Here is a 23,662-nt window from a genome sequence, read left to right as displayed (position 1 = left end):
TATTATGCTAGGGGAAACTGACTGCCTTGACCTAAGATTTATATGTGCAATTTCAAAAATGAAAGTAGCCACTGTCCTTGCAAATTTAGTAACATTGGGATATAAATATATGTATATGCTATATCTAATAATGAAAATAGATATTATCCTTGCAAATTTAGTAACATTGAGATATAAATATATGTATATTCCATATCTCTGAGTCTCCAGTCCATTGCTCATATTTGCTATGCAGCATTAGTTCCAGGAGACATTTTGTTTTTTTACACTGTTAACAAAGGAGCAACCTTTGTTAACAGTGTAAAAACTCCACAAAGAGGAGAATTCCACACATGAACTTTAATTACACTATCAGTTCAGTTCAGTTCAGTCGCTTAGTCATGTCCGACTCTTTGCGAATCCATGAATCGCAGCACGCTAGGCCTCCCTGTCCATCACCAACTCCCGGAGTTCACTCAGATTCACATCCATTGAGTCAGTGATGCCATCCAGCCATCTCATTCTCTGTCATCCTCTTCTCCTCCTGCCCCCAATCCATCCCAGCATCAGAGTTTTTTCCAATGAGTCAGCTCTTCACATGAGGTGGCCAAAGTACTGGAGTTTCAGCTTTAGCATCATTCCTTCCAAAGAAATCCCAGGGCTGATCTCCTTCAGAATGGACTGGTTGGATCTCCTTGCAGTCCAAGGGACTCTCAAGAGTCTTCTCCAACACCACAGTTCAAAAGCATCAGTTCTTCGCTGCTCAGCCTTCTTCACAGTCCAACTCTCACATCCATACATGAGCACTGGAAAAACCATAGCCTTGACTAGATGGATAGATGCTGTCTAATCCAGTGACTGGCCATTCAAATAACCTCTGCTTTCCCTCATATACCACTTTGTTACTTCCTGGATCTCCCAAACAACCTTCAACTCTTCGTAAAATAAACCTTCTTGCAGGTTGTTTCTCAGGAAAAAACGTAGTGAGAGTGCATGTGAAAGTTTATATAAAGAGCATTATGCTGATTAGTACCTCAGAAATGTTTTGTCTTTTACAGCCTGTCAACCAGGGCCATCACTATCAGAAAGAAATGAACCCACCTTCTCCTTCTAACCCCCGGTAAGAATCATTAATAAGCTAAATTTATTTTTTTTAATTTAAATTTATTTATTTTAATTGGAGGCTAATTACTTTACAATATTGTATTGGTTTTGCCATACATCAACATGAATCCACCACGGGTGATTATATAGGGACTGACTGTCCATTTTTCTTGGTTTCTTAAAATTGTTTTCCAAACTTCTGAAGAGCTTACAGAGTTGTTTTGTTAGAAGTTTTAGTTTAGTCTACTCTTCTTAATCAAACTATGTTGTCATGGCTAATAGTGTAACTAGATTTATATGGCACTTCTGCCTTTTACTAGCTGGGGGACTTTGAGAAAGTCCTTTAAGTCAAAGTAATTCAGGCATAATAATTACCTCAGCAGTATTTTGGGAATATTTGAAAAATCCTTAGCACAGTTCCTGACAACATAACAAACTCTCTTTAAGTGTTCATTTACTCAGTATTATTCTGTTTGCGTATATATTTCATCTTAATAGGTACTTGATGTTCAGTGCATTTTAGACATGAATCTTTGTATCACCTGGTGCTTTTATGTTCATCAAGATAGCTTATGTGAGTTCAAATGGCTGTTATCTTTTTCATAATTACTAAGTTCATAATGTCAAAATAATTTCATTATTTCAAAAATGTCATGGATACAAGTCACTTGTCAACATAGAAGAACCTTATTTTATTAGGCTCATTAGAGATAAGTGTATCTAAATTCAAGTTTTGAAATATATGTAATATTATATGGGTTTTAAAAAATAAATAAGCTATTGACAGTTTATCCATATAATTCAATATCACTTTATTACTGTTTATTAAATACTAGTAATTTACTGAAAACCAGTCTGTTGTGAGCTCCACCCTCAGCATCTTAGTTGTTACAGTACAACTCATTATCTAAATGCTTCTCGTTATCAAGCTCTCTCACCTGAGTGAAACAGACAGGAAGGATTTGTTAAATAAGAATACAGGGCTGTACCCTGGAAGCCAAGGGCAGCCAGGCCTCAGGAGGGATCTGTATAGGGAACTAGAAAGCAGAGAGGCAGGTAGGCAGCATCCTATACCCCATCTCTGCTTACTTCTTCCGATCTGCTCCATTCTTCCAAGCACCAGCTTTCTTTACTTCTCAGTCACATATGGCTGTCTTGAGTTTACATATTACCTTTCAGAGTAATGCTGAGGCTGACAGTCTATGCCTGAATCGCAGTTCCTCCTTTCCTGGAGAAAGAATATGATTGGCCTAGCTGGGGCCAAGTATTCACTTCTGGTCCAATCAGCAATGAAAAACCAACCAACCAAGCCATGTCAAGCTAACATGGCTACCAGAAAACCATCTGCATGGTTTACAGGACTTTTAATGGGGCCCAGAATGTTCATGAGTAAGTATTCTTTATCAGTAATCTCTTCTAAGTGTTTCTGGTTGTCTATTTACTCAATCTGTCTTTCTTGCATTTTACCTCATAGGCAGATGTCACTATCATATATAGATATAATAAGGAGTTGAAAATTAGACTAATTTCAGTGTATATAGAAAGATGTTTAAAAATTCTTCAAAATAGCTCTCTCTTGATATGTGAATATGTCTTTCCTAATTTGCAGCTCATCTAGATTTGACCAATAGACTATTGCTATATGAATAAACTTTCAAGATAACCGGAAGTGTAACTTTGGTCCAAATTATAATAGTCAGAACTTGTAAGCTGAGTAAATGAACATGATAGAAAGTTATGTTAGATAGTGGAGCATTTTGTTTCAGTGAAAGGAAAACAGGGGCCTAGTTTTCATCCTCCTTCTGCTACTAACCCAGTGTATGATCTCAGGCAAGCCTCTCAACCTATTGAGTTCAGTTCAGTTCAGTCACTCAGTCATGTCTGACTCTTTGCAACTCCATGAATCGCAGCACGCCAGGCCTCCCTGTCCATCACCAACTCCCGGAGTTCACTCAGATTCACATCCATCAAGTCAGTGATGCCATCCAGCCATCTCATCCTCTGTCGTCCCCTTCTCCTCCTGCCCCCAATCCCTCCCAACATCAAAGTTTTTTCCAATGAGTCAACTCTTTGCATGAGGTGGCCAAAGTACTGGAGTTTCAGCTTTAGCATCATTCCTTCCAAAGAACACCCAGGGCTGATCTCCTTCAGAATGGACTGGTTGGATCTCCTTGCAGTCCAAGGGACTCTCAAGAGTCTTCTCCAACACCACAGTTCAAAAGCATCAATTCTTTGGCGCTAAGCCTTCTTCACAGTCCAGTTCTCACATCCATACATGACTACTGGAAGAACCATAGCCTTGACTAGACGGACCTTTGTTGGCAAAGTAATGTCTCTGCTTTTTAATATGCTGTCTAGGTTGGTTATAACTTTTCTTCCAAGGAGTAAGCGTCTTTTTATTTCATGGCTGCAGTCACCATCTGCAGTGATTTTGGAGCCAAAAAAATAAAGTCTGTCACTGTTTCCACTGTTTCCCCATCTATTTCCCATAAAGTGATGGGACCAGATGCCATGATCTTCGTTTTCTGAATGTTGAGCTTTAAGCCAACTTTTTCGCTCTCCTCTTTCACTTTCATCAAGAGGCTTTTTAGCTCTTCACTTTCTGCCATAAAGGTGGTGTCATCTGCATATCTGAGGTGATTGATATTTCTCCCGGCAATCTTGATTCCAGCTTGTGTTTCTTCCAGTCCAGCGTTCTCATGATGTACTCTGCATATAAGTTAAATAAGTAGGGTGACAATATACAGCCTTGATGTACTCCTTTTCCTATTTGGAACCAGTCTGTTGTTCCATGTCCAGTTCTAACTGTTGCTTCCTTACCTGCATGCAGGTTTCTCAAGAGGCAGGTCAGGTGGTCTGGTATTCCCATCTCTCTCAGAATCTTCCACAGTTGATTGTGATCCACACAGTCAAAGGCTTTGGCATAGTCAATAAAGCAGAAATAGATGTTTTTCTGGAACTCTCTTGCTTTTTCCATGATCCAGCAGATGTTGGCAATTTTTTCTCTGGTTCCTCTGCCTTTTCTAAAACCAGCTTGAACATCAGGAAGTTCATGGTTCACGTATTGCTGAAGCCTGGCTTGGAGAATTTTGAGCATTACTTTACTAGCATGTGTGCTGCCGTCTATGGGGTCACACAGAGTCGGACACGACTGACGTGACTTAGCAGCAGCAACAGCATGTGAGATGAGTGCAATTGTGTGGTAGTTTGAGCATCCTTTTGCATTGCCTTTCTTTGGGATTGGAATGAAAACTGATCTTTTCCAGTCCTGTGGCCACTGCTGAGTCTTCCAAATTTGCTGGCATATTGAGTGCAGCACTTTCACAGCATCATCTTTCAGGATTTGAAATAGCTCAACTGGAATGCCATCACCTCCACTAGCTTTGTTCGTAGTGATGCTTTCTAAGGCCCACTTGACTTCACATTCCAGGATGTCTGGCTCTAGATGAGTGATCACACCATCGTGATTATCCGGGTCATGAAGATCTTTTTTGTACGGTTCTTCTGTGTATTCTTGCCACCTCTTCTTAATATCTTCTGCTTCTGTTAGGTCCATACCATTTCTGTCCTTTATCGAGCCCATCTTTGCATGAAATGTTCCCTTGGTATCTCTAATTTTCTTGAAAAGATCTCTAGTCTTTCCCATTCTGTTGTTTTCCTCTATTTCTTTGCATTGATCACTGAAGAAGGCTTTCTTATCTCTTCTTGCTATTCTTTGGAACTCTGCATTCAAATGCTTATATCTTTCCTTTTCTCCTTTGCTTTTCACTTCTCTTCTTTTCTCAGCTGTTAGTAAGGCCTTCCCACACAGCCATTTTGCTTTTTTGCATTGCTTTTCCACGGGGATGGTCTTGATCCCTGTCTCCTGTACAGTGTCACAAACCTCATTCCATAGTTCATCAGGTACTCTATCAGATCTAGGCCCTTAAATCTATTTCTCACTTCCACTGTATAATCATCAGGGATTTGATTTAGGTCATACCTGGATGGTCTAGCGGTTTTCCCTACTTTCTTCCATTTAAGTCTGAATTTGGTAATAAGGAGTTCATGATCTAAGCCACAGTCAGCTCCTAGTCTTGTTTTTGTTGACTGTATAGAGTTTCTCCATCTTTGGCTGCAAAGAATATAATCAGTCTGATTTTGTTGTTGACCATCTGGTGATGTCCATGTGTAGAGTCTTCTCTTGTGTTGTTGGAAGAGGGTGTTTGCTATGACCAGTGCATTTTCTTGGCAAAACTGAATTAGCCTTTGCCCTGCTTCATTCCACATTCCAAGGCCAAATTTGCCTGTTACTCCAGGTGTCTCTTGACTTCCTGCTTTTGCATTCCAGCCCCCTATAATGAAAAGGACATCTTTTTTGGGTGTTAGTTCTAAAAAGTCTTGTAGGTCTTCATAGAACCGCTCAACTTCAGCTTCTTCTGCATTACTGTTTGGGGCATAGACTTGGATTACTGTGATATTGAATGGTTTGCCTTGGAAACGAACAGAGATCATTCTGTCATTTTTAGATTGCATCCAGGTACTGCATTTCAGACTGTCTTGTTGACCATGATGGCTACTCCATTTCTTCTGAGGGATTCCTGCCCATAGTAGTAGATATAATGGTCATCTGAGTTAAATTCACCCATTCCAGTCCATTTTAGTTCGCTGATTCCTAGAATGTTGACATTCACTCTTGCCATCTCTTGTTTGACCACTTCCAATTTGCCTTGATTCATGGACCTGACATTCCAGGTTCCTATGCAGTATTGCTCTTTACAGCATCGGACCTTGCTTCTATCACCAGTCACATCCACAGCTGGGTATTGTTTTGGTTTGGCTCCATCCCTTCATTCTTTCTGGAGTTATTTCTCCACTGATCTCCAGTAGCATATTGGGCACCTACTGACCTGGGGAGTTCCTTTTTCAATATCCTATCATTTTGCCTTTTCATACTGTTCATGTGGTTCTCAAGGCAAGAATACTGAAGTGGTTTGCCATTCCCTTCTCCAGTGGACCACACTCTGTCAGACCTCTCCACCATGACCCGCCCGTCTTGGGTTGTCCCGCGGACATGGTTTAGTTTCATTGAGTTAGACAAGGCTGTGGTCCTAGTGTGATTAGATTGACTAGTTTTCTGTGAGTATGGTTTCAGTATGTCTGCTGGAGCAGTCTTGAAGAGATACCTCACGCCCAAGGTAAGAGAAACCCAAGTAAGATGGTAGGTGTTGTAAGAGGGCATCAGAGGGCAGACACACTGAAACCATACTCAATCTGTTCAGACCTCATCTAATAACAAGAACACCCTCATGTGTAGGAAAGGATTTGAGTTGCAAACTATCTGGGGTTACTTCCAGATTATGAGTCTGTGACTTTGATAGGACTCATTATAGACTTTCCATATGAAAACCAATTTTACTATTAAAGGGAACAGTGCCCTGTATAGGAAACATACTTCATAATGTTGAATATATTAATTAATGTTTAGATGTGGTAGTATATGATTTTAAATATCTCTTTTAAAATTTGATTCCCAAAAATAGAATATAAGAAAATCCACCAACTAAACAGACAGCATATTTCATTTAACCAGTTAAATGTTTGTTCATTTAGGAAAAATTAATTACACTTTTGCATAATAAAACTAAAAGTCAAATTTCAAAGCAAAAAATCAAATGCCACCAATCCCATTTTCCAACAGGTTATTCACCAGTTCCCTAGAAAATTATATAGCTGTTTAGAAAGCCTAGAGATTACATGGCTTAACTCTTTGCTCATAAATGAATCCAGTAGCTTGGAGAATTGGCAAAAAGGCATCACTGGGTCATAAATAAAGAAGATGATAAAATTATGAGGTCAGCATGCTGCTGCTGCTAAGTCGAGTCAGTCATGTCCAACTGTGCGACCCCAGAGACGGCAGCCCACCAGGCTCCCCCGTCCCTGGCATTCTCCAGACAAGAACACTGGAGTGGGTTGCCATTTCCTTCTCCAGTGCATGAAAGTGAAAAGTGAAGATGAAGTCGCTCAGTCATGTCCAACTCTTTGCGACCCCATGGACTGCAGCCCACCAGGCTCCTCCGTCCATGGGATTTTCCAGGCAAGAGTACTGGAGTGGGTTGCTATTGCCTTCTCCAAAGCAATGATTCTTAAGATTCATATTTATTATATTTCTTATATGTATCCCATGCTTTAGATCCTAAAACACAGAACTTTAAAATTAAATTTTAAAGTTAAAAGATACTGATAATGACTACTGAAAAAATAAGAAATGAAAAGATAAGTCTCTGAGTCTACCCCCTTAGATACACAAGCATGTAGCTTGAATCTTGAAAGCTTGGTATGCAGAGGCTCTGAATAATACGTGAGAAGCAGGTCAGCCCTTGATTTCCTGAACTAAGTGCTGTTGTGATCAAAATAGTGCAAACATAGCGGGGATGGGGGACGTGTGTCTGTGCAAGTCCACCAAGAGAAGCACGTGACAGTGCCCTTAGGGAGGTGAAATGGCCACATTAGCTTCAGTGAAATATCTGCAGCTACTCCAGAGACTTAACATCATATGTACTCATACCCACATATGCATATACAGTCAACTTTCAGTTAGCTTTACTAATGTAACAGAATAACCAATATCCCCAAAGTCTTTTATTTACTTTGTATCCTGGAAAGACTTTTATTTCTGTATCATATTAACTTCTCAGTTTTATGTTTTGATGAGTAAAATTAAAGAGTATGCAGTCCACTGTGTTTTGAAAGGTAATCTCTAGGGTTAAAATGGCTAAAACACTGCATATATTCATATGTTGGTTTCCTCTAAATAAAGCATTCACTTGCCCTCATAGGGCAATGCTTGACATTGGATGCTATGGAATAAAATGGTAATCCTTTCCTGAAACGTTTACAGTCTAGGGACTGAAATACACAGGGTGCACCTCATCTCTTTGTGTGTTTAGATTTGCAGAAGTCACTCCCCCTTGCTTTGGTAGGCATGAGAGGAGTGATATTTTCCATTATTTTTGCCTAACATACCAGTTGATACTTAGCATCTCACTTGCTGGGGCCCTTGTCTCCTTTGTTCACCCACACTGTCTCTTGGGGTACTGACAGCCTGTATGACAGATGCAGAAATGGCTAACATAATCTAATATAATTTACAGGAGTGTTGGGTAGGAGGGAACAATTTCACAGTTCACTCATGTTGAGAAATGTTTCCTAGCATGTAAACTTACATGCTGCCATACTGAGCAAAATGGATGCTATTCACAGTCTTCAGTCATTTATTTTTAAATGCCATCTATTGGTTTGTAGGGTTTAGAGCTGTCCCTCAGGCACATCTATTTATGTTTATGTAGATTCTTCAGAACAACTCGAGATATTTTTGTTCAGGAATGCGTTTTATAAAGTAAGCTGTGATTACATTCTGGTTGTCTGTTCATATGGATGGAGTCAATAACCAGTGTTTCATTTCAGATGATGATCACATATGCTGTTTTTATGAGTCATAAGACAACTGAGGAGGAGAGAAGGTAGTCAAAGGCTCTGTAAGGTCTCAAATGTTTATAGAAATAAACAATACAGAAAATAATTCTAGACTGCCCAAATAGTCATGAATGGCATGGTTTTCTTTCTAAAGTGTTTGCTTTATGATTTAGCATTTATCCATAGTTTTCAAAATGTCATTGCAGATTGTGTTAAGGCTTGAATCCCTTGCAGCCTTGCCACATGTTTGTGTGATATGAATGTACTTATAACTATAATTACTGATAAATCCCTGCAGACTTTGACAAATGATTAATAACCGCTGACCGCAGTACATGCTGGCTCAGCTGGCCTGACTGAGGCAAGCTGGCCTGTCACTGTAACCTACAGGCGCTGCTCTGGGCTGATCACAGTAGCTTCATTTGTCTTTTCCCTCCAATTGTTGGGACTCCGCCTGGTGAGCTTCTCTTCTCATGCTTAAGGTTTTTTTCCCCCCACCAACACAAGAGAGAGAAAATGTATAATAAATAAATAAAATTAAATACAGAGCTTGAATGTCATGTTTCTCTTCAAATGATGAAGTTTGGATCATTTTAAAACAAGTAAGTCAGATTGGAATATTGCTCCTTAGACCAAAGCACCACAGAAGATTTCCTGATTAACTGTGCACCCAGTTTCTCTAAATGTGATGTCATTGCTTTTTTCTACTGTCTATATTTTGGCATTAGATCTTCTTTGCTTTATTTTGCTTTTATCACCCCAATATTTTATTATGAAAAAAAAGTGACATGTACAGCAAATTTTGCAGGTAGCAGCCATATGTCCCCACCTAGATCTTACAATCAGTATTTTATTGACCTTATTTTATCACCTATCTATTCTTATGTCCATCCACCAATCCACATAAGTTTTGATCCATTTCAAAATAAATTATAAATATCAGGACATTCTTTCCAGCATTTCTGTAGTTTAGTGAAGTCAGACCCAAATTTGAAAGCACTTGACTTCTATCAACTTAAATTTTCTTATCTGTACATCAATGACATTGAGTGTTGGTAGGAAGATTTCATTTGTTTACTTTATGAAATACTCAGATAATGCTTTCTGTGTGCAACTCAAAAATGTTTTACTTCATCCCAGCAACAATCCAATGAGGTGAATTGTTATTAACCCCACTGTACAGATGCGGTTTCAAGAAGTTAACGAGCTCACTGAAAGTTACCCTGTCAACAAATGGCCTTGCTGAGAGTTGAATTCAGACTCCTTGACTTTGGTATCTATACTTTTAGCCACTACACTATGCTGCCTCCCACAGCACTTACTTTAGCATTAAATCTTAATGATTTGTTTATAAAACGAAAGGCATCGTTTTTACTTTCATCATTTCTCTCAGTAGGTTTACCTAGGAAAAGCTATCAATATTAGTGCCCCTCATTTCCTAATCCCCTTCCCACAAATTCACACCTGCTTCTTTAAAGGGGGTGACTCTCTATACTGGGGGTCCCCTGGTGGCTCAGATTCTGGTAAAGACTCTGCCTGCATTGCAGGAGACCAGGTTCAATCCCTGAGTCAGGAAGATCTCCTGGAGAAGGAAATGACTACCCACTCCAGTATTCTTGCCTGAGAAGTCCCTTGGACAGAGGAGCCTGGAGAGCTACAGTCCATAGGGTTGCAAAGAGACATGATTAAGCTACTAACACTTTCACTTTCATTCTGCGTACTCTGAACCCGGGTCTGAATTCAGCTCCTTGACTGAGGAGCCATCATGGTGTTCCCCAGATCCTGTGGGGATGGGGTGGTGCCTCTCCTCCCTGTGGTGCTCAGCACAGCCTGACAGAGGTAAGGGCTCCATCAAAATGTACCCTGAGGGAGTGGACAGAGAGGCATACCCAGAGGCCATGGAGAGATGAAAATCTGCATCCTGAGTGTTAGCCAGTTGCGCTTCAGATATTTTCCCTCATCCTTACAAGAGTTGCCCACTTCCCTTTCTGCAAATAGAAGGACAATGGCATTGCTTTATTTACTCTCAGGATAAAATTGGGTTTCTGTGAAAGGCTCTTGTTTGGACAGAGTTTAATTTTCAGGCGTGTTCCGCTCCCTGCCAACCTAGAGAGCCATAGATAGTGATGACCATTAGAATGGCCCTAATCTTTAATATATAATATGTATTATTTATACTGTATCTTTAATAGTAGTTTCCAATACCTTCTATATTCTAATGACTTTCAAAATTATATGTCCAATCCTACCTCGCCTCTGAATTCCAGACTCATCTGTCCAAGTTGCCAATTTGACAGATGTCCAGGCCATTCAGATCTCTAATGCAACCTCAAATCCATTACAAAACATAACTTTGTTTTCTTTACCTCTGCACATCTGTTCTTTCTTCAGTTTTCTCCATCTCAAAAATGCCACCTTCATCCCCCTTTTACTCAAGCCAGAAACCAAGAGCAATACCTGGTTTCTCTCTCTAATCCCATGTTCAGCCTCAGCAAGTAGTACTGGTACTGCCTCCAGTCATAGTGTATGCCAGATGTAGCCACTGCCCTCTCATTAGTGCTACAGTTGTTGCCCAAATAGCTGTCATCTCTCACCTGGACGAACTCTCACCTGGACAGATACCATTGCTTCCTACCTGCTTTCTCTGCTCCTTTGGCCCCTTTGTTTCATTCAGCAACCAGAGTGGTGTTGCTGCCCCTGAACTGGACTGAAGCATTCCCCCGTGTAAAACTTGCCGCAGGTGTCCCTTTGCTCTTGGCTCAGGTCGTCTCCTTCTCCTGGATGCCCGTCACTCACACCTTGTTTCCTGCCATCGTGTCCCTTGATTCCACTGCCACAGTCCTGCCTCTTTCTCTCAAATACTCCAGACTTGGTTTCACCATACGAGCTTTGCATGAGATGGCCTCTGCGCCTGGCATTCCCTAGCCTAGAAAGGCCATAGCCTCTTCCTGTCACTCAGGTCTCCATCTAAATTTCAGGTCCTCAGAGGCCCCCTTTCTAAACACCTAACCCAAAGTAGCCCCAGGAAGCCTCATTACAGTCTGTTTTTGTTTTCACTATAGTGCATTTCACTACCTGATACCACTTACTTACTTGTTGCTTATTGTACACAGACACACAAACACACACATTCATGCCCCTCCAGAATATTCTAGAATGTAAACTGCATGAGCATAGGGCTTATATCTTTCTTGCTCACTGTATCCCTAGCTCTTGAAACAATGCCAAGCACAGAGGAGACTCTTAGGAATTGCTGAATTCACTGAATCTCATCTCACAGAAATGACTTTCTCCCCCATCTCTCTACACTAGCTGCATCACTGAACACTTAACTGCTAGCTGGAACCCAGGAGCACTTGTATACTTTTCTCTCCTGAAGGAGTCTGGAATTACTTGTAACAAATGAAATCTCTCATCAATTTTTTTCAAATTTATTTATTTTTAATTGAGGGATAATTGCTTTACAATATTGTTTTGGTTTCTGCTATATATCAACATGAATCAACCATAGGTAGACATATGCCCCCTCCCTCTTGATCATGAGTTGTTTTATTTTTTTTTTCATGAGTTGTCTTAAATGATCCCTTAGAAAATATGTGTTATCTAAAGTGTCTGGTTAAAATGTGTCATTTTAACCTTTTAAATAGAGACTTTTTACTGAATTTGAGACTTCTCTGTATTCTTAATGGAAATTGCTTACCCATATTTGCCTATTCATGCCCATCTTATAGAGAGTGCCAGTGGCTAGAAACCTTGTTGGGTTGGCACTTCTGTAGAATGTGTACTTAAACCTTCAACAATGAACAGAATCTGGATAGGCAAATGGAAGAGAAGGGGAAAAAAGTATATATGTATACAGCGGGGGTGGGTGGGGGACAAATCTGAGCCTGTGGTGCAGGTTCACTATTAATTTAAGTGACTCCCTACCCCTCATACTTCTGGAGGGGTCTTTGGTTCACTGGTCTAACCTTCACAGCAAACTTTAAAAATATCTGTACAGAGAGACTTAGCTGGGCCCCTTTCCTCCTCAGTCTACAGCAAAGGCCAGGCTCAGAATGATGTCTCTAGCCCTACCCCAGTGGAGACCTGAGCCAAAGGTACCCTTGGTAACAAATGGAATCCCTGGGGAATCATCCTGTGTCTCCCCGATGACCACTCTGAAGCTAGAACCATGCCCTACTCAATTGTAGGGCCACCATTCCCCTTGTGTTTCAGAGGGCCAAGCATTTCACCAGCAGGGCTGCACAGATGGCGTTCCCTGTCCCATCACTTTTCCTTCCTCCGCTGCTCTTTTCATTTGGCCTGCCCAGCCTACTTTCAGTCCTGGTTTGGTCATTTATTCTACCAGAGCCTGTTAACTCGAGTGCATACCTGCTCAAATCAACCTGCTCCAGGCCCTAACTGGCTGTCACCCCAGAGGACTGGGCACTGCCCCTGCCACTGGACCCATATTTCTTTTTCTTCACTCTCTCCACTTGTCCTTCGTAGCCCTGCCCTCCTGGGCACCCACCAGTCCTCCTTCAGCTTCTCAGTTGAGATGCCTGCGTGCTCTCTGACCACATCTCGGGCTACTGGGGCTTAACTCTTTAACCTGAGTCTCCTAATTTTCCAGCTGTACTCCAAGAGAATCTTAAGCAATTAGGGCTGGGGAAATACTCATTGACTATTTTAGGTACTTTTCTGTTTTCCAGAATTACAAATTCACAAAACCCTTTTCCACAAGAGTTTCCAAACAACGTATTACATCTTCCCCTCCCACCTCACCAAAACTTCTACATCCCTGAAGAATCTTAGCACTTTTAACTGTAAAATATGTGGGGTTCTGCAATTACCCAGGCGTGCCCAATCACCATTATCCATCCAGATGATGAACTCAGAGTACCTCTGGCCCAGGGCCAGTGTAAAGAAGGTAATTACTAAAGGAATTATTTACCATTCCAACATTTTACAGTTTCAGCTTTTAATTAAAAGATTCAGATTCCTCTTCTGGAGTAATGAGCACCTTTTAAAAAATCGAAGTGCTAATTCCAGATTATAGCATTCACCTCTGTTCTGTCTAAGGGAAAGAAGAAAGGAATACAGGCTGAGATTCAGGATAATGACGTGAACCTAAGACATGGAAGACCATGACTTTGGTTAAATATCCATGGCCGGTCGTGTCCATAGACTCTGCCTCACCATTCACTTTGCTACCTCACCCAGAATAGCTCCCCTGGCTATTAAACAAGCAATCACTGTAACAGGTAACAACTAAAAGTGTGCTGCAGTTCATACCTCAGTATGAAGTAACATTCAGTGAGTATTTTTGAAGCACCCACTGTGTGCAGAGCACCGTGGAGAGATGACTTTAATATTCCCTTCATGAGTTTGTGGCCTCCCAGGACAGGCAGTCCGTGCCCTGCATGTCATCACAGCAGACTGTGACTGCTTTAAGAAAGTTGCCTTGGAGTCTGGGAGCCTTGTCCATACCTGGCACATAGCAATGATAGCTTTTTTCAAGCCTGTTGTTGTTGTTCAGTTGCTCAGTCATGTCCAACTCTGCGACCCCATAGACTGCATCACGTCAGTCTTCCCTGTCATTTACCATCTCCCAGAGTTTGCTCAGACTCGTGTCCATTGAGTCGATGATGCCATCCAACTATCTCATTCTCTGTCACCCCCTTCTCCTGCTGCCCTCAATCTTTCCCAGCATCTGGATCTTTTCCAGTGAGTCAGTTCTTCTCATCAAGTGGCCATAGTATTGGTGCTTCAGCATACTCTTCCAATGAATATTCAGGGTTGATTTCCTTTAGGAGTACCCACTCACAGACAGCTTTTGTTGGCAGTTGGTTTTACTTCTTCCCTGTAATTCTTTCATTTCTCTCGTTAACCAAAAACATTACTGATTAACGTTAGACCACATAATTTTTCACTCTAGCAATATATTATGTTTACCAGCGTTTACAGCTTCATATTTTGCTGTTCATTACCTCATAAAAACCCACTCAGTATAATAAATATCATACCAGTCAAATGTCCAACCTATTTAAAATTACTTGAAGGAGAAAAGGCTTTTAGCTGGATTTTATTGAATTAATACTAACATTATTGTTCTATTGACTCTTTCTTGTCCCTTGATTTTTAAAAGCCTTCAGCTCCCTTGCAATTCATTAAGACAAATCAGATGTAATTTGGTGCTTAGGACAAGAAAATGCTGATGGCTGTTGGGTGTATCCATGGAAGAAAATTACGTATGTACTAAAACAAGAACATTATATATGTGCTGGAACAAGAGTGGTTAGAAGGCAATTTCTCATATTTTGTGGTAAACAACTTGGCTTTTAACTTTTGAGGGTAACAGTAGTGACCTTTGTTTTATTATGTGAAAACTGGGATTAGTAACAACTGAAGCTAAATTACTTGTAGATAATGAACTTTATCACTTACTTGAGATGAAAGGAAACTAGCTAGAATTATACATATTGTCATATTTTCCAATTCTTATGTGTATATGTGTATGTGCTCAATCATTTCCAGCTCTGCAACCCCATGGAATGTAGCCCACTAGACTCCTCTATCAATGGAATTTTCGAGGGAAGAATACTGCAGCAGGTTGCCATTTCCTTCTTCAGGGGATCTTCCCAGCCCAGGGACTGAACCTGTGTCTCTTAGGTCTCCTGCATTGTCAGGCGTCTTCTTTACCAGCTAAGCCAACAGGGAAGCCCTTTTCAGTTCCTAATTCTCTATATTTGTAGAATGCATAGACTAATAAGCAACTGAATTAAAGCAAGAAATGAAGGGAGGGTAAAATATCTTCTGTTGAATTAATAGTAAACAATTTTTAAGCATCAGAGCCATTTGTATTATCGAAATAACAAAGAAGAGGAAACCTGAGATGTAGCCTGGCCTGATAGCAATTCCAAAGAAAAGCAGGGAAGGATAAGAAAGCCTTCCTCAGTGATCAATGCAAAGAAATAGAGGAAAACAATAGAATGGGAAAGACTAGAGATCTCTTCAAGAAAATTAGAGATACCAAGGGAACATTTCATGCAAAGATGGGCACAATTAAGCACAGAAAAGTATGGACCTAACAGAAGCAGAAGATATTAAGAAGTGATAAGAATACACAGAAGAACTATACAAAAAAAGATCTTCATGACCCAGATAACCACGATGTGTGCTCACTCATCTAGAGCCAGACATCCTGGAATGCAAAGTCAAGTGGGCCTTAGGAAGCAATACTATGAACAAAGCTAGTGGAGGTGATGGAATTCCAGGTGAGCTATTTCAAATCCTAAAAGATGATGCTGTGAAAGTGCTGCACTCAATATGCCAGCAAATTTGGAAAACTCAGCAGTAGCCACAGGACTGGAAAAGGTCAGTTTTCATTCCTTTTCATTCCAATCCCAAAGAAAGGCAATGCCAAAGAATGCTCAAACTACCACACACAATTGCACTCATCTCACATGCTGGCAAAGTAGTGCTCAAAATTCTCCAAGCCAGGCTTCAGTAATACATGAACCGTGAACTTCCAGATGTTCAACCTGGTTTTAGAAAAAGCAGAGGAGCAAGAGATCAAATTGCCAACATCCGCTGGATCATCAGAAAAGCACAAGAGTTCCGGGAAAACATCGATTTCTGTTTTATTAACTACACCAAAGCTTTTGACTGTGGATCATAACAAACTATAGAAAATTCTGAAAGAGATGGGAATACCAGATCACCTAAGCTGCCTTCTGAGAAATCTGTATGCAGATCAAGAAGCAACAGTTAGAACTGGACATGGAACAACAGACTGGTTCCAAATCGAGAAAGGAGTACATTAAAGCTGTATATTGTCACCCTGCTTATTCAACTTATATGCAGAATACATCATGAGTGATGCCAGGCTGGATGAAACACAAGCTGGAATCAGGATTGCCAGGAGAAATATCAGTAACCTCAGATATGCTGATGACACCACCCTTGTGGCAGAAAGTGAAGAACTGAAGAAACTCTTGATATAAGTGAATGAGGAGAGTGAAAAAGTTGGTGAAAAATAGATGAAAAAGCACCAAAAAATAGATGCTTTTGAACTGTGGTGTTGGAGAAGACTCTTGAGAGTCCCTCGGACTGCAAGGAGATATAACCAGCCCATCCTAAAGGAAATCAGTCCTGAATATTCACTGGAAGGGCTGATGCTGGAGCTGGTACTTTGGCCACCTGATGCAGAGAACTGACTCACTTGAAAAGACCCTGATGCTGGGAAAGGCTGAAGGCAGGAGGAAAAGGGGATGACAGAGGATGAGATGGTTGGATGGCATCACCGACTCAATGGACATGAGTTTGAATAAGCTCCAGGAGTTGGTGATGGACAGGGAGGCCTGGCATGCTGCAGTCCATGGGGTCGCAAAGAGTCGGACACGACTGAGAGACTGAACTGAACTGAACTGATGTCAGTGAAAATCATGATAAAAATGAAGGTCTCATCTTCAATAAAATCTGTGTAGCTTTCAATTAAACAGTGATGTTTGTGCTAATGAAACCCTGTCTTTGAAGGGGGCAGTTCATCCCTAAACTACTAGATGTATGGCCTTTTCTTCCTTCCTTCCTTTTTACTTCCCATGATATCTTTTTCTGTACATCAAAGGTTTGGAGATGGAAAGTGAGAATCTATTCACTGGCCACTAGCATTGCAAGAAAATTCCATTTTGGTCAGTATTTTAACTTAGTGAAGGGTGCAGTTTCTTTGTATTTTACCATTTGCCCTCTTCTGACCTCTTTGACAGTACTTTTATTGAAACCTGAAATTACCTGCCTTTTGGAAATACTAGTAAGTCACATTAAGAGTCCAGAAAGTTTTAGTTTCTTCTGCTGAAATAATAGAAGAAATGGGAAACAAACAAGAACAACCACCATGTGACATTCTCTCAATTTGCTTGTGATCTTCCAAATTTCAGAGCTAGCAAAAAAGAAAGATGCAGCAAGGCATACAGTAAATGAAGATATTATGTATTAGAGAAGGAATGAATCTGTCACTTTGACGGATTGTGAAGCAAAGAGCAGATTAACAGATTACTCATAGTCAGAAGGCAGCTCAGCGTGAAAAATGTGCAGGAAATGATAAGTGTGGGTTTGTGCTGATTTAATGATATTTTTAAACTACAATAACACTGTGGTAGTATAATATAATAAAGCACTTTCCTTGCATTTTTAAATCATCAACATATTTCCAGTTTGACCTTAAAAACATTTTGAACTGTTCTCTATTAAAATATGTAGCTTTCAAATTAGAAAAAAAAAATACCATCTAAAATATCACAGCAACAGCCTTACAGGAAATATTATTGGCTTTTAAAATCAGATCTTTCTTAAACTAGCATTTGTAATGCAAATTCTAATTATGTTTTAAGCATACTAACACCACATGCCCTTTCTCTTTGGGCATTTAAATCACTTAACAACAAATTGTTTTCTTCTAACAGCCATTTCCAGTGAAACACTTTGTAGCTGGCCACCACAAAGTGTGGCCTTCGTATTTTCATTACAAGTTTTTAGTTTTGTGATTAAGATCATGACGTACTTATGAATAAACATATTAATTTGCCCAGAGATAGAAGATAAAAGTAGTTCAAATTTGCACTGAATGCTCTTGAATCATAGCAAGAAATAAGATGAATTACCTGCTTTATTTTGTATTATTACAAATATTTCTCAGAAAGCAGAACTTTTTAAGAGGCTTGCACTTTTATGTAACTAAAATTGAGATTTGAATAACATACTTTAGTTAATTTGACAGGGATGAACTGCCATTGTCAAGAATTTTCAGAGTAAAATTTCTATAATGCACCTGAATGGTTTTTACTCTAACATCATCATCTTCAGAGCCTAATATAAAACTTGATTTGTTTCCTATTATTTTCTCTCAGCTCAGCAATGATAACTTTTTAACGTAATTAGATATAGTGTAACTTGTAAGGGAAATGTTATATTTTCTGCCTAAGCACTTGTATATAACCCAACTGCAAATAAATATACTAATATTGCATGCCCGGTGCTTCAATCTCAGGCACAATTATGACTTATATTATGTTTTACATACATGTGAAGTAGAAGTTGCTCAGTCATGTCCGACTCTTTGTGACCCCATGGACTATACAGTCCATAGAATTCTACAGGCCAGAATACTGGAGTGGATAGCCTATCCCTTCTCCAGCGGATCCTCCCGACCCAGGAATTGAACCAGGCTTTCCTGCATTGCAGGCAGATTCTTTACCAACTGGAGCTATCAAGGAAGCCCCACTACATACATTCAGTTCAGTTCAGTCGCTCAGTCGTGTCCAACTCTTTGCGACCCCATGGACCGCAGCATGCCACGCCTCCCTGTCCATCACCAACTCCCGGAGCTTGCCCAAACTCATGTCCGTTGAGTTGGTGATGCCATCCAACCATCTCATCCTCTATTGTCCCCTTCTCCTGCCCTCAATCTCTCCCAGCATCAGGGTCTTTTCAAATGAGTCAGCTCTTCGCATCAGGTGGCCAAAGTATTGGAGTTTTGGCTTCAACATCAGTCATTCCATTGAATATTCAGGACTGATATCCTTTAGGATGGGCAAGTTGAATATCCTTGCAGTCCAAGGGACTCTCAAAAGTCTTCTCCAACACTACAGTTCAAAAGCATCCATTCTTTGGCACTCAGCTTTCTTTATGGTCCAACTCTCACATCCATACATGACAACTGGAAAAACCATAGCCTTGACTAGACGGACCCTTGTTGGCAAAGTAATGTCTCTGCTTTTTAATATGCTGTCTAGACTGGTTATGACTTTCCTTCCAAGGAGTAAGCATCTTTTAATTTCATGGCTGCAGTCACCATCTGCAGTGATTTTGGAGCCCAAAAAGTAAAGTCAGCCATTGTTTCCACTGTTCCCCCATCTATTTGCTATGAAGTGACGGGACCGGACTGCCATGATCTTCGTTTTCTGAATGTTGAGCTTTAAGCCAGTTTTTTACTCTCCTCGTTCACTTACATCAAGAGGCCCTTTAGTTCTTCTTCACTTGCTGCCATAAGGGTGGTGTCATCTGCATATCTGAGAGTTCCAGAAAAACATCTATTTCTGCTTTATTGATTATGTCAAAACCTTTGACTGTGTGGATCACAATAAACTGGAAAATTCTGAAAGAGATGGGAATACTAGACCACCTGAGCTACCTCTTGAGAAATCTGTATGCAGTTCAGGAAGCAACAGGTAGAACTGGACATGGAACCAACAGACTGGTTCCATATAGGAAAAGGAGTACATCAAGGCTGTATATTGTCACCCTGCTTATTTAACTTATATGCAGAGTATATCATGAGAAACGCTGGGCTGGATGAAGCACAAGCTGGAATCAGGATTGTTAGGAGAAATATCAATAACCTAAGATAATGCAGATGACACCTTTACATATATAGTGAAGACCTTTATTCAGCATGTTTTGTACATTTCTCCTCTTCTAAAATATTAATACTCTCAACTTGGGCTAAGTTTGTTGATGTATGGCAAAACCAATATAATATTGTAAAGTAATTAACCTCCAATTAAAATAAATAAATTTATATTTTAAAAAATAAAAAGAACCTACTATGTAGCAAAAAAAAAAAAAGCTAATGCAAGAAGTAGTGTTCTTCTTGGTATAAATTCTGAAGTGTGTTCAGCAAAAGTCGTGTGCATGATTTCTGGCCTCTGTGCATGTGCGTGGTCTGCAGTGGTTACTAACGCTGTTGCCAGGTAGTCCCAGCTCTCCTAGTCCCAAACACATTGTTGGATTGCACTTCTCAGTCCACTTCATTTTGTGTGGAGCCAATTAGCCTAACTAGTTCTAGCCAATGAATTGGGATCAAGATGACTTATGTTATTATTTGGGTAGAACATTTTATTGTTTTCTCTAGAGTTTTCTTTTCCTCTTAACACCTACCAGAAATATTCAAGATCGTGGTTGTTTTGTCAGCCTGATTGCTGAATGATTGTGAATAAAGAGTTCTCTTGCTTATCTGTTATGGATATTTAACATGAGCAAAAAATAAACCTTTGTTGTTTTAAACCATTGAGATTTGGAGGGTGCTTTGTTATCAAGAATAACCTAGCCTTATTCTGACTGACACAGTTGCTAGGTATGACATTGAATACATTTTGTCATTGGAAATATGGGATTTCATATATTTTCATGTTTGAAGATTTAAGAATTTGTTAAAATTGTAGAGATCAGTTATGATTCATTGGCATAGAGTAGAATGTGTGGTTTTAGAAAGTGATACAGTGTACTGGGCAAAAGCACAGTGAATGGAATTAAAATGCCAGCTCTGTATCTTTATGAAATTATTTCTCTAAACCTCAATTAGTTTATCTAAAAAGATAGAGGTTATATTTTACTACCTAACTTTATAGTGCTATCATCAGGATTAAATGAGATAATATGCATAGTTTTAAGCAGCATCTGGCACATATATTTTCATTAAATGGTAGAAAGTGATTGTAGTGATAGTAGGGATATTATTAGGTTGTTGGGAATACAGTTGCCCAAAAAAGATCACACTTTGAGAAAATCAGATTTTACAGAGATTATCAAGATGATTTAATCTAGTGTCTCCTCAGAAATCATCTCTGCACGTCTTTGCCAAGGAAGCAGGCTCAGTGCAACAGAAGGCAGTCATTTCATTACTAAGCATTCCTTATACTGAGCGGACATAGGCTTCCCTGTAACATCTCACTGGTCCTAGTTGTCCTTCTAGAACAGCATTTTGATTCATTACTCTTTGGTACCCCTTGAAATTTTTAAATAGTGCTTTTTGGTTTAATTTTCTCCTCTAGCCTCTCACTTTTTCAGTCTCAAACCCACTTTGCCATTCCTGGTCTTCGCATATTCCTAATTGCCTTCCTTCTGACACCTTTGAGTTAATCAATTCGAGATCCTCTAAATGGAACAAAATCACCTAGGTTCAGACTATGGTTAAACCATTGATTAGAACACTTTATGTATTCAGTTCAGTCACTCACTTGTCTCTTTATGCCCCATGAACCGCAGCACGGGTCATGCAGCACTCTTTGCGACCCCGTGAACCGCACCTCCCTGTCCATCACCAACTCCTGGAGTCCACCCAAACCCATGTCCCTTGAGTCGGTGATGCCATCCAACCATCTTGTCCTCTGTCGTCCCCTTCTCCTCCTGCCCTCAGTCTCTCCCAGCATCAGGGTCTTTTCAGATGAGTCAGCTCTTCGCATCAGGTGGCCAAATATTGGAGTTGCAGCTTCAAAATCAGTCCTACCAATGAACACCCAGGACTGATCTCCTTTAGGATGGACTGGTTGGATCTCCTTGCAGTCCAAGGGACTCTCAAGAGTCTTCTCCAATACCACAGTTCAAAAGCATCAATTCTTTGCCGCTCAGCTTTCTTTATAGTCCAACTCTCACATCCATACGTGACCACTGGAAAAACCATGGCCTTGACTAGATGGACCTTTGTGGACAAAGTAATGTTTCTGCTTTTTAATATGCTATCAAGGTTCATCATAACTTTCCTTCCAAGGAGTAAGCGTCTTTTAATTTCATGGCTGCAATCACTATCTGCAATGATTTTGGAGCCCAGAAAAATAAAGTCTGACACTCTTTCCACTGTTTCCCCATCTATTTCCCATGAAGTGATGGGACCAGAGGACATGATCTTTGTTTTCTGAATGTTGAGCTTTAAGCTAACTTTTTCACTCTCCTCTTTCACTTTCATCAAGAGGCTCTTCAGTTCCTCTTCACTTTCTGCCATAAGGGTGGTGTCATCTGCGTATCTGAGGTGATTGATATTTCTCTCAGCAGTCTTGATTGCAGCATGTGCTCCCTCCAGCCCAGCGTTTCTCATGATGGACTCTGCATAGAAGTTAAATAAGCAAGGTGACAATATACAGCCTTGACGTACTCCTTTTCCTATTTGGAACCAGTCTGTTGTTCTGTGTCCAGTTCTAACTGTTGCTTCCTGACCTGCATACAGGTTTCTCAAGAGGCAGGTCAGGTGGTTTGGTATTCCCTTCTCTTTCAAAATTTTCCATAGTTTATTGTGATCCACACAGTCAAGGCTTTGGTATAGTCAATAAAGCAGAAATAGATGTTTTTCTGGAACTCTCTTGCCTTTTTGATGATCCAGCAGATGCTGGAAATTTGATCTCTTGTTCCTCCGCCTTTTCTAAGACCAGCTTGGACATCAGGAAGTTCATGGTTCATGTATTGCTGAAGCCTGGCTTGGAGAATTTTGAGCATTACTTTACTAGTGTGTGAGATGAGTGCAATTGTGCGGTAGTTTGAGCATTCTTTGGCATTGCCTTTCTTTGGGATTGGAATGAAAACTGACCTTTTCCAGTCCTGTGGCCACTGCTGAGTTTTCCAGATTTGCTGGCATATTGAGGGCAGCACTTTCACAGCATCATCTTTCAGGATTTGAAATAGCTCAACTGGAATTCCATCACCTCCACTAGCTTTGTTCGTAGTGATGCTTTCTAAGGCCCTCTTGCCTTTGCATTCCAGGATGTCTGGCTCTAAGTGAATGATCACACCATCATGATTATCTGGGTAATGAAGATCTTTTTTGTACAGTTTTTTGTGTATTCTTGCCACCTCCTCTTATTCTCTTCTGCTTCTGTTAGGTCCATACCATTTCTGTCCTTTATTGAGCCCATCTTTGCATGAAATGTTCCCTTGGTATCTCTAATTTTCTTGAAGAGATCTCTAGTCTTTCCCATTCTATTGTTTTCCTCTATTTCTTAGCATTGATCACTGAGAAAGGCTTTCTTATCTCTCCTTGCTATTCTTTGGAACTCTGCATTCAAATGGATATATCTTTCCTTTTCTCCTTTGCTTTTCACTTCCCTTCTTTTCACAGCTATTTATAAGGCCTCCCCAGGCAGCCATTTTGCTTTTTTGAATTTCTTTTTCTTGGGGATGGTCTTAATTCCTGTCTCCTTTACAATGTTACGAACCTCCGTCCATAGTTCATCAGGCAGTCTGTCTGTCAGATCTAGTCCCTTAAATCTATTTCGCACTTCCACTGGATAGTCATAAGGGATTTGATTTAGGTCATACCTGAATGGTCTAGTAGTTTTCTCCACTTTCTTCAATTTAAGTCTGAATTTGGCAATAGGAG

At 40.2% G+C, this 23,662-nt stretch overlaps 1 protein-coding gene across 2 annotated transcripts in view; it reads left to right on the top strand.

Moving 5' to 3' along the window:
* The window catches only part of CFAP20DC (CFAP20 domain containing), a 263,974-nt gene that overhangs the window by 198,516 nt on the left and 41,796 nt on the right, over positions 1–23,662 (top strand). For both annotated transcript variants that reach the window (XM_040246530.1, XM_040246529.1), the window contains one exon: positions 1,038–1,099. In XM_040246530.1, coding sequence (XP_040102464.1) covers positions 1,038–1,099 — 62 coding nt within the window. The remainder of the gene's footprint in view (positions 1–1,037; positions 1,100–23,662) is intronic.

Source organism: Oryx dammah, unplaced genomic scaffold (assembly GCF_014754425.2).
Source record: "Oryx dammah isolate SB20612 unplaced genomic scaffold, SCBI_Odam_1.1 HiC_scaffold_9, whole genome shotgun sequence".
NCBI lineage: Eukaryota > Metazoa > Chordata > Mammalia > Artiodactyla > Bovidae > Oryx > Oryx dammah.
Note: the sequence above shows the minus strand (reverse complement) of the source record. Positions and strands in the feature narration are given on the sequence as shown.